This window comes from Balaenoptera ricei, chromosome 2 (genome assembly GCF_028023285.1).
Source record: "Balaenoptera ricei isolate mBalRic1 chromosome 2, mBalRic1.hap2, whole genome shotgun sequence".
Taxonomy (NCBI): Eukaryota; Metazoa; Chordata; class Mammalia; order Artiodactyla; family Balaenopteridae; genus Balaenoptera; species Balaenoptera ricei.
In genome coordinates, this window is record NC_082640.1 from 14462462 (window position 1) to 14482031 (window position 19570).

The following is a 19570-nucleotide window of genomic DNA, read 5'->3' on the forward strand; positions in this document are numbered from 1 at the left end:
AATCAATAGCAGAATAACTGTGGCAAAAGAATGGATAAGTGACCTGGAAGACAGAATGGTGGAATTCATTGCCGTCGAAAAGAATAAAGAAAAAAGAATGAAAAGAAATGAAGACAGCCTAAGAGACCTCTGGGACAACATTTAAATTCACCAACATTCGCATTATAGGGGTCCCAGAAGGAGAAGAGAGAGAGAAAGGACCCAAGAAAATATTTGAAGAAATTATAGTCAAAAACTTCCATAACATGGGAAAGGAAATAGCCACTCAAGTCCAGGAAGTGCAGAGAGTCCCAGGCAGGATAAACCCACCAAGGAGAAACACGCCAAGACACACAGTAATCAAACTGACAAAAATTAAAGACAAAGAAAAATTATTAAAAGCAACAAGGAGAAAATGACAAATAACATACAAGGGAATTTCCATAAGGTTAACAGCTGATTTCTCAGCAGAAACTCTACAAGCCAGAAGCGAGTGGCACAGTGTATTTAAAGTGATGAAAGGGAAGAACCTACAACCAAGATTACTCTACCCGGCAGGGATCGCATTAAGATTCGACGGAGAAATCAAAAGCTTTACAGATGTGCAAAAGCTAACAGAATTCAGCACCACCAAACCAGCTCTACAACAAATGCTAAAGGAACTTCTCTAAGTGGGAAACACAAGAGAAGAAAAGGACCTACAAGAACAAACTCAAAACAATTAAAAAAATGGTAACAGGAACATACATATTGATAATTACCTTAAATGTGAATGGATTAAATGCTCCAACCAAAAGACACAGGCTCGCTGAATGGATACAAAAACAAGACCCAGGGCTTCCCTGGTGGTGCAGTGGTGGAGAATCTGCCTGCTAATGCAGGGGACATGGATTCGAGCCCTGGTCTGGGAGGATCCCACATGCCGCGGAGCAACTGGGCCCGTGAGCCACAACTACTGAGCCTGCGCGTCTGGAGCCTGTGCTCCGCAACAAAAGAGGCCATGATAGTGAGAGGCCCGCGCACCGTGATGAAAAGTGGCTCCCGCTTGCCGCAACTAGAGAAAGCCCTCATGCAGAAACGAAGACCCAACACAGCCAAAAATAAATAAATAAATAAATAATTAAAAAAAAAAAAAACAAGACCCATATATATGCTGTCTACAAGAGACCCATTTCAGACCTATGGACACATACAGACTGAAGGTGAGGGTATGGAAAAAGATATTCCATGCAAATGGAAATCAAAAGAAAGCTGGAGTAGCAATACTCATATCAGATAAAATAGACTTTAACACAAAGAATGTTACAAGAGACAAGGAAGGACACTACATAATGATCAAGGGATCAATCCAAGAAGAAGATATAACAATTATAAATATATATGCACCCAACATAGGAGCACATCAATACATAAGGCAAATGTTAACAGCTATAAAAGAGGAAATTGACAGTAACACAATAATAGTGGGAGACTTTAACACCTCACTTACACTGATGGACAGATCATCCAGATAGAAAATTAATAAGGAAACACAAGCGTTACATGACACAATAGACCAGATAGATTTGATTGAGATTTATAGGACATTCCATCCAATAATAGCAGATTACACTTTCTTCTCAAGTGCTCACAGAACATTCTCCAGGATAGATCACACCTTGGGTCACAAATCAAGCCTCACTAAATTTAAGAAAATTGAAATCATATCAAGTATCTTTTCTGACCACAACACTATGAGATTAGAAATCAATTACAGGGAAAAAAACGTAAAAATCACCAACACATGGAAGCTAAACAATACATTACTAAATATCCAAGAGATCACTGAAGAAATCAAAGAGGAAATCAAAAAATACCTAGAGATAAATGACAATGAAAACACAATGATCCAAAACCTATGGGATGCAGCAAAAGCAGTTCTAAGAGGGAAGTTTATAGCAATACAATCCTACCTCAAGAAACAAGAAAAATCTCAAACAATCTAATCTTACATCTAAAGCAACTAGAGAAAGAAGAGCAAACAAAATCAGAAGTTAGTAGAAGGAAAGAAATCATGAAGATTAGAGCAGAAGTAAATGAAATAGAAACAAAGAAAACAATAGCAAAGATCAATAAAACTAAAAGCTGGTTCTTTGAGAAGATAAACAAAATTGATAAACTGTTAGCCAGACTCATCAAGAAAAAGAGGGGACTCAAGTCAATAAAATTAGAAATGAAAAAGGAGGTTACAACAAACACCGCAGAAATACAAAGCATCACAGGAGACTACTACAAGCAACTCTGTGCCAATAAAATGGACAACCTGGAAGAAATGGACAAATTCTTAGAAAGGTATAACCTTCCAAGACTGAACAGGAAGAAATAGAAAATATGAACAGACCAATCATAGGTAATGAAATTGAAACTGTGACTAAAAATATTCCAACAAACAGAAGTCCAGGACCAGATGGCTTCACAGGTGAATTCTATCAAACATTTTGAGAACAGCTAACATCCATCCTTCTCAAACTCTTCCAAAAATTGCAGAGGAAGGGACACTCTCAAACTCATTCTACGAGACCACCATCACCTTGATACCAAAACCAGACAAAGATACTACAAAGAAAGAAAATTACAGACCAGTATCACTGATGAATATAGATGCAAAAATCCTCAGCAAAACACTAGCAAACAGAATGCAACAGCACATTAAAAGGATCATACACCATGATCAAGTGGGATTTATCCCAGGGATACAAGGATTCTTCAATATACGCAAATCAATCAATGTGATACACCATATTAACAAATTGAAGAATAAGAACCATATGATCCTCTCAATAGATGCAGAAAAAGCTTTTGACAAAATTCAACAGCCATTTATGATAAAAACTCTCCAGAAAGTGGGCATAGAAGGAACCCACCTCAACATAATATAGGCCATATGCAACAAACCCACAGCAAACATCATTCTCAGTGGTGAAAAACTGAAAGCATTTCCTCTAAGATCAGGAACAAGACAAGGATGTCAACTCTCACCACTATTATTCAACATAGTTTTGGAAGTCCTAGCCACGACAATCAGAGAAGAAAAAGAAATAAAAAGAATCCAAACTGGAAAAGAAGAAGTAAAACTGTCACGGTTTGCAGATGACATGATACTATACATAAATAATCTGAAAGATGCCACCAGAAAACTACTAGAGCTAATCAATGAATTTGGTAAAGTTGCAGGATACAAAATGAATGCACAGAAATCTCTTTCACTCCTATACACTAACAACGAAAGATCAGAAAGAGAATTTAAGGAAACAATCCCATTCACCATTGCAACAAAAAGAATAAAATACCTAGGAATAAACCTACCTAAGGAGGTCAAAGACATGTACTCAGAAACCTATAAGACACTGATGAAAGAAATCAAGGATGACACAAACAGATGGAGAGATATACCATGTTCTTGGATTGGAAGAATCAATATTGTGAAAATGACTATACTACCCAAAGCAATCTACAGATTCAATGCAACCCCTATCAAATTACCAATGGCATTTTTTACAGAACTAGAATAAAAAAATCTTAAAATTTGTATGGAGACACAAAAGACCCCAAATAGCCAAAGCAATATTGAGGGAAAAAAACGGAGCTGGAGGTATCAGACTCCCTGACTTCAGACTATACTACAAAGCTGCAGTAATCAAGGCAATATGGTACTGGCACAAAAACAGAAATATAGATCAATGGAACAGGATACAAAGCCCAGAGATAAACCCACACACCTAGTGGTCAACTAATCTATGACAAAGGAGGCAAGGATATACAATGGAGAAAAGACAGTCTCTTCAATTAGTGGTGCTGAGAAAACTGGACAGCTACATGTAAAAGTATGAAATTAGAACACTTCCTAACACCATACACAAAAATAAACTCAAAATGGATTAAAGACCTAAATGTAAGACCGGACACATGAAACTCTTAGAGGAAAACATAGGAAGAACACTCTTTGACATAAATCACAGCAAGATCTTTTTTGACCCACCTCCTAAAGTAATGGAAATAAAAACAAAAACAAACAAATGGGACCTAATGAAACTTAAAAGCTTTTGCACAGCGAAGGAAACTATAAATAACACGAAAGGACAACCCCCAGAAAGGGAGAAAATATTTGCAAATGAATCAACGGACAAAGGGTTAATCTCTAAAATATATAAACAGCTGCTCATGCAGCTTAATATTAAAAAAATAAACAACCCAATTAAAAAGTGGGCAGAAGACCTAAATAGACATTTCTCCAAAGAAGACATACAGATGGCCAAGAGGCACATGAAAAGCTGCTCAACATCACTAGTTATTAGAGAAATGCAAATCAAAACTACAATGAGGTATCACCTCACACCCGTTAGAATGGGCATCATCAGAAAATCTACAAACAACAAATGCTGGAGAGGGTGTGGAGAAAAGGGAACCCTCTTGCACTGTTGGTGGGAATGTAAATTGATACAGCCACTATGGAGAACCGTATGGAGTGTCCTTCAAAACTAAAAGTAGAATTACCATATGACCCAGCAATCCCACTACTGGGCATATACCCAGAGAAAACCATAATTCAAAAAGACACATGCACCCCAATGTTCATTGCAGCACTATTTGCAATAGCCAGGTCATGGAAGCAACCTAAATGCCCATTGACAGATGAATGGATAAAGAAGATGTGGCACATATATACAATGGAATATTACTCAGCCATAAAAAAGAACGAAATTGGGTCATTTGTAGAGATGTGGATGGACCTAAAGACTGTCATACAGAGTGAAGTAAGTCAGAAAGAGAAAAACAAATATCATATAGTAACACATATATGTGGAATCTAGAAAAATGGTACAGATTAACTGTTTTGCAAGGCAGAAATAGAGATGGAGATGTAGAGAACAAATGTATGGACACCAAAGGGGGAAAAGCTAGGGGGGGTTCTTGGTGTTGGTGGTGGGATGAATTGGGAGATTGGGGTTGACATGTATACACTAATATGTATAAAATAGATAACTAATAAGAACCTGCTGTATAAAAAGTAAATAAATAAAATAAAATTACAAAAAAAGCCTATATGATCAATTATACTTATATAAATCATCAGGCCAGGTTTATTGAAACCAGACTTATTTTGCAAACAAATTAGTTTTAATTTGGCTGTATTTGGTAGAAATGAGGGTAATTTTAGAGAGAAAAAGGTTATGTTTTAGTGAATATTAAATTCCAGTTCTGTTAATTGAGGTCTGTATTTACTAATTCTCACTTCACATGTAGTTCCTTGCTGTTGTGTTATATTATTGGAAAGTTTAGTTGAATTATTAAAAGGACACTCTAACATACACATGGCCAACAGGTACATGAAAAGATGCTCAACATAGCTAATCATGAGAGAAATGTAAATCAAAACTACAATGACCTCACACCAGTCAGAATGTCCATCATTAAGAAGTCTACAAATAACAAATGCTGGAGAGGGTGTGGGGAAAAGGGAACCCTGCTACTTTGTTGGTGGGAATGTAAGTTGATGCAGCCACTGTGGAAAACAGTATGGCGGTTCCTCAAAAAACTAAAAATAGATTTGCCATATGATCCAGCAATCCCACTCATGGGCATATATCCTGACAAAACTATAATTCAAAAAGATACATGCACCCCTATGTTCATAGCAGCATAATTCACAGTAGCCAAGACATGAAACAACCTAAATGTACATCAGCAGATGGATATATATGGAAGATATGGTACTTATATACAATGGAATACTACTCAGCCATAAAAAAAGAACAAAATAATGCAATCTGCAGCAATATGGATGCAACTAGAGATTATCATACTAAGTGAAGTAAGTCAGAAAGAGAAAAATACTATATGATACTACTTATATGTGGAATCTAAAATATGACACAAATGAACTTTTACAAAACGGAAACAGACTCACAGACACAGAAAACAGACTTCTGGTTACCAAGGGGGAGAGGAAGTGGGAGAGGGATGGAGTGGGAGTTTAGGGATAGCAGGTGCAAACTATTATATATAGAATGGATAAACAACAAAGTTCTACTGTATAGCACATGGAACTATATTCTGTGATAAATCATAATGGGAAGGAATATTAAAAAAAGAATGTATATATATATGTATTGAATATAACTGAATCACTTTGTTGTACAGCAGAAATTAACACAACATTTAAATCAACTATACTTTAATAAACAAAAAAAGGACACTCTAAGTTTGTTTCTGAAGCGTATCTCAGTAATCTCTTTGGATGAAGATCAGATGCCCCATGACCTGCAACCAGGTAATTATGCATACTAGAAAAGACATCATTTAAAGGACTATCTCCAACCTAGATGGAGGGACCCTTATCAGTTACTCTTAACTAGCTCATACACAGTGAAACTTAAGGGAATTGACTCTTGAATTAATTTCCATTTACAAAGGGCCCCTGCACTGGACTGGGCTATAAAGAGGACTGATGACCTCAAAATCACCATTAAACAACGCTCAAATAGAGGAGAAACTACCAGACCAGGATGAGAAGACGACGTCTGAAGTAGACAGCTGACCCAAGATGCTGGACCAAGACTTTATACCAATTACTTTGATAATTGCTCACACCTTTGCTTATGAACCAAATATATTTCTTTCTTGGGCACAATCTTATGCAGAGTTTAAAATTAATCCAGTTGTTGGGTTTGTGTTCAGTTACCTATATCCAGTACTTTTGGGTTACCTTGGTGGATTTCTTCACCCCGAGGCTCTTATTGGATGGCCCTTTGGAAATTTATTCTAGAAGAAAGAAATTATAGTTCTGTTCAGGCCACTATTGGTATTACTAGGTGGGATCCCCTCACCTGGTAAATTAATAATACCTGCTCTGACCCTGGCCATAAATATGAACTTTCTTTTGTGGTCACTCAAGCTCATTACGTTGGGAACGATTAAACCATACTAAGGATAACCAGCCTAGTAACACTAGGAAATTGGGCTGGGTGCCTTATGAAGAAGGCCAATATATAATTCCCTTAAAGATAAGGACTGGTACAGAACAGACTAAGTCAGATAACCTAGGAATACACTGAGCTGCACCTAATGGAAGTTCTTGGCTTAAATTCTTACTCATGACCTTACTAATGCTGCTGGATAAACTGTTTGTGTTTTGTCTGTTTTACAAAATTGTTGCTTTTTGCATTACCAAATGTGTGACTGAGCCTTTGATAAAATGATGACCAGGTGACTTGAGCCAGTTGACCAGATATTTAGTTCTATATGAGATCAATGACTGTAATAGTGTAACTTTAGATACCGGAAGAAGCAACAAGAGGGAATTTTTTTTCCTGGGCCATAACAGACTAGTAAGACAGGTGGTCCAGAGACTTTTGGCTGCTGTTAACAGGGCCTAGTCCAGTGATAACACATTGAGTAGCCCATCAGTGAAATCCTCGCCTGACCTAGGAATGAGCATTCCAGCACCATGGGATGAAATGGTCATGAAATGCCTTCCAAGCCATGGTCGAATTTAAGACCATGAGGGTGCCTTGCCAAATAAAAATTGTCACTTGCCATCTGCCTCTAAGGATTAGGTCACTAGCCACTGCAGTTGCTGACCTTCAACACACCCTGAAAGGAGTTCAGGGCGGAGATCAGGAATGAGGCACTCTGTGCTCTGGGAAAAACTGGCAGAACAGGCCTTCAGATAGTTAGGTATTTTCAGAAGATTTTATGAGCCCCAATTCTTGCATCTTCTCGTATCTATAAAAACACTAAAATCATTAACAGAGACATCTGCCAAAATGCATGCTTGATGCATGTGCCCCCATCACTAAAATCATATACAATACTGACCTCTTTGGAGCAGTTCTTCAGAGCTATCTTAGAGGCTGTCTCCCGGGCTATAGTCCTCATTTTTGCCCCAAATAAAACTTAACTCACAACTCTCACATTGTGCACTTTTTTCAGTCGACAAAGGAATTTAAAAAAACACTTTTTTTTCTATCACTATTTTTATTGGGCCAGAAGAACATTTGTGTTGATCTAATTTGCAATTAATTAATTAATTATTTCACTGACAGAAAGCAACCTTTTAATTTTATTTTATTGAGCTATAATTGACCTATTAGTTTCAGGTGTATAGCATAATGATTTGACATTTGTATATATTGTGAAATGATCAACACAATAAGACTAGTTAACATTTGGCACCGTACATATTTACAAAATTTTTTTTATTGTGATGAGATCTATTAAGATCTACTCTCTTAGAAACTTTTAAATGTGCAATACAGCATTATTAACTACAGTCAAAATGCTGTACATTACATCCTCATGACTTATTTATTTTATAACTGGAAGTTTATACCTTCTGACTACCTTCACCCATTTTGCCCATCTCCTGAGAACTTGACCTAGTTCTTAATTGACTATAAGTCATGCTGAGGTAATATATTAGTTATCTCAGGCTGCCATAACAAAATACCATACAGTGGGTGGCTTAAACAATAGAAATTAATTTTCTCACAGTTCATGGAGTCCTTCCATGACTTGTATGATGATAAGACTTCTTAGAAGGTTGTTATAGAACCGTCCAAGGTGGATATGATAAATTGCTAAGCTAAGGCAGTGGCAGTGAGGATGGTAGCAGATCCATAAACTCTTTTGGAGATAAAGTTGACAGAATTGGGTACCTGGACAGGGTTGCTTAGGAAGAGAGGAAGGAATTTGGGTTGATTTTTAGGGTTCTGGCTGGGAAGATGAAGATGTTACTCATCGAGTTACTCTAAAGAGGAGGAGAGGAAGATGGAGAGAAATATGTTGACTTTTTGAGCAACCCAGAATATTTGTATCTACGTGAGAAATTAACTGGAGAAGTGAGGCAATTATCTGAAGACTTTCAGTAAAATGTCTTTTAATTAGGATGGGGGAGAGAGAATGAAGGCATGTTGTGCTTTTAACTACTTTGCTTTAGGATCTTTCCATTGGAGACAACAATGATGAAGAATCACAGCCATCTTGACTTCCAACTGCTTCTTTTAGCAGTCCTGGAACTCAGTGTGGTCCTAAAGACAGAACAGAATTCACGCATAGAGGGTATATTAGTTTCTTATTGCTGCAGTAACAGCATAAATTTATTGGCTAAAAGCAACATAAATTTATTGGCTAAAAACAACATAAATATTGTCTTAGGGTTATGAAGGTCAGAAGTCCTAAAATCAATATGTCGACAGGGCTGTGTTCCTTCTGGGGGAGAGAATCTGCTTCCTTGCCTTTTCCAGCTTCTATAGGCTACCTACATTCTTTGCCTTGTGGTCCCTTCCTCTATCTTCCAGGCCAGCAGCATCTTCAAATCTCTCTCTGTCTGACATCTGCCTCCATTGTCACATCTCCTTTTCTGACTCAGACCTACCTGCCTCCCTCTTATAAAGATGCTTGTGATCACATTGGCCCACTGGGATAATCTAGGATTATCTCTCCATCTTAAGATCCTTACCTCAATCACATCTGCAAAGTTCCTGTTGCCATGTAAGGTGATATATTCACAGGTTCTGCGTATTAGGATGTGGAGGTTGTCTTCGGAGGGCCATTGTTTTGCCTACCACAGAGGGTCTGTCTTGTCCTTCATCTGGGGGAGGCTCGGTTCTGTGAGGACCAGAACAAGATGTTGCTGCTCCTCCAGCTTTTCTTTTTCCTCTTTCCAGATCTTAAAATGTTTTGCATGAAACTTACAATTATGAGTTGATATCTACAAATGTTTTTGTTAAATTGGAGATTTGGTGGGCCTTATTTTGAAGAGATGTGTCATCTATCAAGAAATAATTCCACAATATATGTAAGTGAAGTCATTATGTGGTACACCCTAAACTGTTTGTCAATTATTATCTCTCAATAATACTGGAAAAAAAGAGAAAAAAATCATCATTATTTGAAGTTTGTTGCTATGCTATGTTAGGAGGGGATATTAAAGTGATATAAAAATTTCAGCATGAGGGTAAAAGCATAATAATCCCATCCCTGAAACAGGAACAAATAGGCTAATTATCCTAAACCCCTCATTTTAGGGGTGCTTATATTCTTAGGGGAGTGGCAGTAGCTGGTTCCTACTCCTGGTAAGAAGCGTAGTGTGCACTTCCTTTAGGTAGCATTTTCTGACTTCCCAGCTGAATTACAAGTTCCTCCTCTGTTCTGCCACAGTATCTGGGGGCAGGGTTTTACTTTAGAGCATTTATCACATTGTACTGTAATTCATTGCTTACTTATCTGTCCCACTAGATTTTATTATAAGCAGAGATCATGCCTTATTCTCCATTGCATCCCCTTGTACCTAACATCTTGCCTACCAATACTTTTATATTGAATGGATGAATGAAAAGTAGTAATTGTTTCTATAACAGCTTCTGAATCTTAAATTTCCATTAAAGTTTTAATTTTACATTTCTCATTGACTTGTGGTGGTACTGTAACGGTAAATGAGGTAATTTCTCTAAAGTGCATGAGACCTTTGGAGAGATGTGTCATTAGGCTAAGGCTCATATACAGCTATCAAATGAAATTGTGAGCTAAAATTTACCATTTTCTTTTAGTTTCACCTACCAAATTGTTGGCTGGGAAAAGTTGCCTCTGTGGTGAATTTGAGCCAGCTGGAAAAATGTACACAATTTTACACAATGTCTGACAAATACAAGGCACATAATAAAACTTTGTGTAACGAGAGAATGAATCATTTATTAATTAGTAATGAGACAGATGCTTTACTACACTTCTAACATGTATTATAGAAAAAAAAATAGCCCATACTGAATCTTGTATGGAAATCCATTAGTTTCTTTTTGGTGTGATGAGTGGAAAGCATTTCTCTTCAGTTCCTATCATTGGTGTATCAGTCGGCTTTTGCTGCAGTAATGAACAACCCCCCAAATTTCAGTGGCTCACAGAAACAATTATTTCTCACTCCCATTATGTGAGGGTTGTGGACTTGCTGTGGCTCTGCTGGGCATGATTGGACTTACTGAATTCATTTTGGCTTTACTGGCTAGACAGGTCTTTAAATTCCTGGACAAAAATCAAAGAAGCAGCCACTCCCTGGGATATGCTCTTCTTACAGCCAGGTGCCAAGGCTCAAGGAGGTGGGAGAACAGAGGCAAACCATGCAAATGTTGTAAAGCTTCTGCTCTGATATGACATAAGTCATGCCCTCTGAAATTCCATTGGCTAAGGGAAGTAACATGACCAAGCTCAGAGTTACTGCAGTGGGGAAATATACTCTGCTTACAGGAAGTGTTGCCAGGCTGGAAAGGAACAAAAAATTGTGAACCAATAATACAATCCACCATACTCTGCATCCTCTGTTTGTCAAAGCCACTATTTGGCCTTTTGTAATATTAATTACTCTTTAAGGATTTTAATTTGGAGTTCCTTTTATGTAGCTTAAATAATAAGGGTAATTATAGGGACTTCAATAGGTTCTATGTAAATAGGTCCCAGAGGTAATAAAAGTAAATAGATTTTGGAATTTTAACTAAAGAAAAATTTTAATTTTTTAAGTATTATAAATGTTTTCATAAGGGTCATGATGGTAAGTTTTTCTTTATATCTGTGGATGTCCAAGCCAGCAGAAAAGGATTTAATTAGAGATATTGGGGTATAGTAACCATAAGGACCGATTTCTAGACTAGTCACGTGAAAAAGACATGAAAGGGGCAAAAGGTCTCCCCAGTGGATAATTAAATCATTCATCTGCTTGAAAGAGGAAGGCTGGACCAGATGACAGGTTTCTGCCAATTCTCTGTTTATAGTTCTTTAAATTTTGAAATAAAGAAGCCCTTTAAAGACAGATGGTATTAAAACTCTTCTTACATCAGTAAAATGGCACTAAGAAACTTAGAAGCTGGCTTAATGCAGAAAATAAAATTAGCAAGAAAAACATAGTTGAGAGGAAAATATAACTTGAGTATTCACTGTTTACTTTTGAGAGAATAAAACACCATAGTTAATTCCAATTTTAATTCATTCGTCTTATTCATACTTTCTTTCAAAAAACATTTGATAAGTATGTACTATGTGTTGGGCATTGTGATAGGTGCTGGTTGGCTAGGAAGTTACATAATTCCTAGTTAAAATATCTGATAAATCAGCTATAAATGTCACATATCACCATCATGCCTCCTTAGAACTTTTTGCTTACCATTTAAAAAGGACAATAGGAGTTTTAGACTATCTTTTATGATCTACATTTATGAAGATCTAAGTGCTAAAAAAAGTTACCGTCTTCTAGGTGATCACATACTTTTTTCCTCAGCCATTTCTTTTTTTTTTTTTTAATAAATATTCAATGTAGGTCCTTCCCCTTCCCCAATTTTATGAGGTATAATTGACAAATAAAATTGTAAGATATTTAAAGTGTACAATGTAATGATTTGATGTACATATATATTGTGAAAGGAATCCCCCTATGGAGTTAACACATCCATCACTGCTCATATTTTCCCTTTTTTTGAATGAGAACATGTAAGTTCTCTCTTAGCAAATTTCAATTATACAATACCATCTTAACTATAGTCACCATGTTATATATAAGATCCTCAGACCTTATTCATCTTATAACTGAATGTACCCATTTACCAACCTCTCCCTATTTCACTGCGCAGCCCCTGGCAACCACTTTTTACTCTATGTTCCACTTTTCCCCTTTTTTTTCCCTTTACGATTCCACGTGTAAGTGACATCATGCAGTATTTGCCTGGCTTGTTTCACTTAGCATAAAATCCTCCACTTTCACCCATGGTCTTAAGCATTTCTAATTAGCTCTGGGGTGTTTTTAAACAACTGATCATCTCTGACAGCAAATTATTGTTTTATTTGCTTTTGTGGTGGGCTTGTGAGACAGGCAAAGAGTGGTTCAAAGGCTGCTGCATTGGTGGATGGATCTTTTTTAAGAAATCATCTCTTTGGAAAAGTCAAACAGCACAGCCTCATTATGAATGTTATTTCATCAGTGCAGCCTGCCTGAGGAGCTCAGAAATCAGTAGTTTTCTTTTTTCATGAAAGGCTGCAGCTATGATTTTTTAAAAAAACGACTAATATTTGTTACAGTAGTTGCTATGTGGCATTACTGAGTCTTAATCTGTGTGCTAGCAACGGAATGTGTTTGCTTATTTGTTACAACCGGCCAATGATAATCCTCGCTGACACTTCCGCAGCGTTTAACAAGAGCCAAGGCAGGTTGAAACACTTCAGAACTGCTGACTCATATAATCCTCACACTAGGAGAGCAGGAGCTGTTTTGTAGCGCTATGTTATCCCCATTTTGCAGATGTGAAAATTGAGGCATAGAGAGGCTATGCACGAAGTATGTCATGTGCACAAAGTCACATGACAGTAAGGGCAGGGTTGGGCTTTGAACTGAGGCCGCGTAGCTCCATTTTGCTGCTTTTACAAAGCAAGTCCAGTAACCTTATTAAAACCAAAAACCGATTCCTACTCCGTTTGGTATCCTACCCTCAGCCTTCAGCTTGATTTTCTGGCCCTTCCGGTTAGGACCATGAGTTTGTAATTCCCTTCATGGAGGTGAAGAACTTTTCCTAGACCCTGTGGTGTTTAATTGCAAAAATTTACAGTGTATACACACACACACACACACACACACACACACACACACACACACACACACACACAGCAAAACGAATGATGACCGTTTAGTTAATCAGGAAAGGCTTGATTCGGGCCTAAAATGACCAGTCGTTCTTCAAGAACAGATATAAAAAGTGCAGCGGTGAGGAGCCAGTTTGAGACGTCTCTTCCCATCCAGGGTCCGAGGACTTCGCGCAGGCACACGGGGGACGCTTTCTCTGGGAGGAGGCCCGTGGGAGCGGCGCGGCACAGCCGGGGGCGCCGCGGCGACGTGAGTCTCCGGGTTCCCAGGCCCCAGCGCGTCGCTGCGCGCGTCCGGACCAGCCTCCGCCCGGGGACGGGGCGCTGCGCGGGCGTTGCTGCGCCGCTGCCTGCGACCCGGGGCCCGGGAGGAGGAGGGCGGGCGCACCCCCGCCCCGCGCTCCCCGCGCGACCTTTGGGTACCGGGAACGTCAGTCTGCCTGGGAGTGGGGCTGCACCGGCCGGGGCAGGAGACAGGAGGAAGGGGGGCAGTGAGTGCGTGGGTTTGAGCCCTCCCAGCCCCGCGTCCTCTCACCCCCACCGCTCCCTCCCGCCGCCGCCGCCGCCGCCGCCGCCCACCTGGCCGCCCCCGCTGCGGCAGCGGCGCGAGGCTCGCTTCCAGGCCTCCGGGTCGCAGCCCGCGCGGTCTGCGGAGCTTGCCGTGTGTCTGCCCTCCCCCTTCCCCCGCTTCGCCCGCCCTCCCCGGGGCCCAACGTGCTCGTTCCCTGTCACTTCGGTCGGGGCGCGCTGGTGGGTTTGGCCTGCGCCGCGGCGGCGAGGCGGGGGAGCGAGTGAGCGCGAGGGGCGGGAGCGAGTGCCTGTGTGAGTCACCGGTACCTGGAGCGCGAGCGACGCAGAGAGAGCGGCGCGGAGCCCGAGCCGGAGCCGAGCCCGAGAGCGCGGCCGTCCCCCGGCGCCAGGCCCCGCCGCGAACCCACCCGCGCCCCCGCCGCCTCCCCGCGCGCCGCGCGGCCCGCTCGCCCCGGGCCCCGCGCCGACGCCCGACCCCGGCGCCCGGCCCGCGCCGCCCTCCCGCCTGCCAGGAGGCGGTGCGGGGCTCGCCGGGGGATGTCACAGCGGCTCCTCGGAGCCCCCAGCCGTCGTCGCTTCCGCCCAGCCGCCGCCCCCGGGAACCGCGACAATGAACCCCCAGTGCGCCCGCTGCGGGAAAGTCGTGTATCCCACAGAGAAAGTCAACTGCCTGGATAAGGTGAGCGAGGGGGCGCCGGGCTGCACCTGCTCGGAGAAGTTTTGGCATCTGGGATGGAAAGAGAAGAGTGGGTCTGTGCGTGTGTGTGCGCGTCTGTGTGTCTTGGCCCCGGGTGAGGGCACGCGAAGCAAGATGCCCGCAGGAGTGCCAGAGAGCACGCTTGGCGATCGTGATGTTGGAACCGGGAGAGGCTTTTGTCGGGGTGCGGGCGGCGGCAGAGCGGCTGCGGAGGGCGCCTGGAGGAGAGCGGCCCGGGCTGGGCCCCCAGGGGCAGTTCGGCCAACCGCGCGCTTCCCACCTCCGCTGCGACCCCTCACTGCCCCGCACGCCCACCTCAAGGATCCGCCCGGATCGCCACCTCACCACCCCCCCCCCCCGCCCCGCCGCCCTCAGCGCCTCGCGTGAGGGCGGCGAGGTGGAGAGGCAGATAGTAATTAACATGTCGTGGGGCGGTCGCTGCCGCATTGCTAAGAATAAGCCCCGCCGGAGAGCCCGGGCTGAGCGCGGCGAGCCAGACCCACTGGGGGCTAATCCACCCGCCTGGGGAATTCCAGAGGAAGTGGCTCTATCCTGGCCCCCGCAGCCCTGCTTCCCTGCCCTTCCCGGGCGTGGATGGAGTTGAGCAGCCTGGGAGACAGACCCTGGCGCTAGCCTGAGCGACTGACAGTTGAACCCAGCCGGAGGCGGTCCCTGTGAAATTTGCGTGTGGTCATACAGATGCCTCATAAGAGCACGCCGTCATCCCTACAGTCATCCCAGACAGAGTCCGCCTTTCCCGCAATTTAGTGGAAGCTGGACAGGGATGGGGGGGGGGGGCCGGGGGTACTTAACATAGTGCGTCTCCGGCCACCTCGGGTTGCCTGACTTCCGGTGAGCGCATGTGTATCGGGATGTTACAAACAGTGTTGTTTAGGCACTTTGAACTGGATTCGGTTTCCTTTCGAGGCCACTTCACAGGCTCCATTTCTCCGTTAACCAAGCGCAGCATTCCTTTTTGGCTGCTCATAGAAGTGTAACACGGGTAGAGCCCGTGACATTTCTTCCATCTGAGTCTGTACGTTGTGGCGGAGAGTCATTTAAAACTCCATTTTAATAACTGCCTGCTTTGTTTACTTAACTGAAAGTCGGCAAACAGCCACTGGTACCTACAGTCATTTTGTTGTAGTATTTTCAGACATGGGGACTTGTGATGCACTAAAAAAAAAAGGTCTCCTTTCTGTACCCATCCTGGAAAGAACTGGCGTTGTACTATAATTTTAAATATTTATTTTTTTCAGTATTGGCATAAAGGATGTTTCCATTGTGAAGTCTGCAAGATGGCTCTCAACATGAACAACTACAAAGGCTATGAAAAGAAGCCCTATTGTAATGCGTAAGTATTGTCAACATAGTGTGCCAGGTGCGGCCCAGCAGCAGAGCATGGAAGTGAGTGGATTCGCCTGTTCTGGAGAATTGACTTGCTGTGTCACCCAGGTGTGGCAGTGGCCAATTACCTGTTTATGCCACATACTTTGGGGCCATGTAGTTTGTTGAAGTTCATTGCATTTATGTCTCTCTGATGTGCAGGGTAATTTGTGTGTCTTCAACCAGAAGGTTAGTTCTTGAGGTTCACAGTGTTGCAGAGTTAGGGACATTTGTTAGAAGCTGCAGAACTTAGACACTGAGAACACCTGTGCTCTGAAATGCATGTCAGATAGATTTGCATTTTATTCATATGTCAGTTTCCATTTTATCATATGATGTTGCCGTACTGCATTTTCTGCCCGGACCTCGTTGCTTAGAGAAAGGAGTCTTGCTCCTTTGGCTTTAGCTGAGACCACTCCAGAGATGCTGGATCTTAAAAAGGGAACCAAAGAATTGAGACCTGGGTATTTCCAGCTGGTTAGTAGTAGGTCTCTCGGTGGGGATTAAAGAAGGTAAGTTTTCTTTAGTAGGCTTTTCCATTGGCATGCTTCCAGCCTATAATACTAGCGATTAGGTAGCATTTATGCAGTGCTTATCATGTGCCAGGCCCTATTCTAAGCACTTTATGCATTACTGACTCATTTAATCATTACAGACCCTATGACTTTGAGGAGTACTATTATTTTCCCCATTTGTCAGATGAAGAAATTGAGGCATTGAGAGGATAAGCCTCGGTAAGGGGCTCAGATCACTCCTAGAGACTGCAAATTGTAAACATTGTTCAGTGCTTCCAAATGGCTACCTTGGCGCCCTCGCCGTGTGTTTCCCCACTTTTTGAGCATCCCCCCACCCAGATTATTTTCAGCGGTGGGCTCTTGGCCCTGATTGCTGAGCCGCCTTCTTCCTGGTTCCCTTGTGGGGGCTTCTCCAGCCTGGAGGCGGCAGAGGATCCCTCGCCTTCTGGCTGGAGCATTGCCAGAGATGCATTCTCCCTGGAGTTTTGGAAAGAGGTTTATTCAGGTCTCCTGGAGATGGAGGGTCCATGGTTAATTCATGCTTCACTCATGGGAGTGAGTTTTCATAGACGGTAAATTTTTGGTAAACGAATGTAATGTGCTCATACCTCTCTGATGAATAACCTAAAAAAAAAAAAAAACCTCTTTGTATTTCCTTCGGTCCTAGCTTAGTGCTTACAAATACACCAGAAACTTTTCAAGAAATCAGAAAATGGTGGCATTGAACAGAATTCATGATTTGGATGAGTGAAGTCCACAGATAGTCCCAAACCATTGATGTTTTCAGCTCTCCTGTATCGTGCCTCTTACTAGAATAACATCAAGCGATAAATGAGATCCCAGTGTCGTGGTTGCCTGCTTCTCTTAAAGAGAGGTGTAGAGGGCTGGTTAAAGATCAAAGGCAGGTAGCTGTCCCTAGAAGGGAAAGGGCCCTCGACAGCCCATAGACAGGATGATTGTTCTTTGGTTAAAGGAAAGTGAGCCATTCTTCCCATAACTCTTCTAGCCTGTGGCCTGATTCCATCAGGCTTCATGGGCCACATCAGGATTCTTTCTAGCTTCACAGCCTGAAGTTTTTTTTTTTGTTTTTTTTTTTTTAGGTTCTGGAGTTTTATTTCCTGAGCTGAATAAAACTCAGAATTGCTATTATGCATAGTAGGATGGGGTAATTATAATAATGTGATTAAGTTTGTATGAACCCATGCATTGCAAGTGCAGTATGCGTTTACCCTTTTAAATACAAAATCCAAATAGGATACTGTATTAATTTTCTATTGCTTCATAATAAATGATCACAAACGTATCAGCATAAAGCAATACCCAGCTATTATGTCACAGTCTCCATGGGTTGAGAGCACAGACATAGCTTAAGCTGGATTTTCTGTTCAGGGTTTCACAGCGCTGCAGTCAAGCTGTTGCTCAGGGCTGTGTTCTTATCTGAGGCTCAGGGTCCTCTTCCAAGCTCATGTGGTTTTTGGCCAAATTAATTTCCTTGCTGCTATAGAATCCATGGTAGTTTACTTCTTCAAAGCCAACAGGAGAGAAAACCTCTTAACCTCTAGATCATCTTTTAAAGGGCTTGCCTGCTTAAGTCAGGCCCACCTGGGTCAATCTTCCTTCTGATTAACTTAAAGTCAAATGATTATGGGACTTTACATAATCAAAGTCCCTTCACCTTTGCCAAACATATAGGTAACCTAATCATTGGAGTGGCCATCCCATCATACTCATAAGTCCTGATCAGATTCAAGGGGAGGAGATTACACAGGGTGTGAACATGAAGGGGCCACCTTACAATTCTCACAGCCTGAAGTTTAACTAGGTTTTACCAATGCCTTTGGGTGGCTCTGGAGGAATTGGGAGGGGAAGAGGAAAGACAGGAAGAGGAAAGACAGGAAAAAGAAAAGGAGAAGACAGCAACAAATATATATGTATATGTGTATATGTATGCATAATGTGTTTATGTGTGTGTATATATATACACACACATAAACATATGTATATATACACACACACACAGGGCACACACATATACACACACATACAGATAAAGCATTGACTGAAGGAGAAAAAGAGATGATAAAAATAAAAGTACAGAAAAAAGAAGTGTAACTGAAGTGGAGTCTTTGATTGCATCGGGCCACTTGAAAGTTCAATGCTTACTGCTGAGTTTCAGTTCACTCCAGTTAAAAAAGAATATCAGATTCTGCAGCAAGTCATGGACGGCTGGTTGGCCCTCTGACTTCGTAGTGAACTAGTGCCCAGAACTGTTGAGATTTGGACCCCAAAACAAAAAAACCTCTGTTTGTAGATAAGAAACATCCTGCTATGTTGTTTCATAGGTCTGAGTCTTATTTTTTTAATACTTTCGTTATATCTACATTGAATGCTTACAGGTTTTCTCTCTAAAATTTCTTATATAATTCTAGTGCTTTGTTATTAGATTTAAGTTGAGTTTTGGGAGTAGCATCTCAGATTTTTTTTTGCTGAATGTTGAACATGGTAGTCCACTTTATGGAGCAGAGAGACAGGGTAAGACAGAAATCCATCTTTAGTGGGTGAATGAGTAGAATCGATGGTTTAAATGTCTAATTTAGCTTTACGTTCATGTCACAGCTTGATATGCTGTCTCCCAGACAACGAGCCTAGCAAAGTTGCAGGTTCTGTCTGCTGTAAAGGTTCCATGCTGGAAGGCCCCTATTCTCCACCCTTATTTTTCCAAGGGCGCAGGCTGGCATGTCAATTCACTGGTCAGCATGGATTACCGTTTGGGGATCCTGATGCCTCTGCTCTAAATCAGGTGGTG

The 19570-nt window shown here is 41.7% G+C and overlaps 1 protein-coding gene across 2 annotated transcripts in view; it reads left to right on the top strand.

The window, feature by feature from the left end:
* The first annotated feature begins 14635 nt into the window (after window positions 1–14635).
* The window catches only part of NEBL (nebulette), a 337194-nt gene continuing 332259 nt past the window's right edge, over window positions 14636–19570 (top strand). The window contains exons 1-2 of one of the 2 annotated variants that reach the window (XM_059911283.1): window positions 14636–14845; window positions 16123–16217. In XM_059911283.1, the coding sequence (XP_059767266.1) occupies window positions 14777–14845; window positions 16123–16217 (164 nt within the window). In that variant the 5' untranslated portion in view covers window positions 14636–14776. Of the gene's footprint in view, window positions 14846–15665; window positions 15716–16122; window positions 16218–19570 lie in introns of those variants that run through there. The other variant, XM_059911277.1, reaches the window with a different exon arrangement.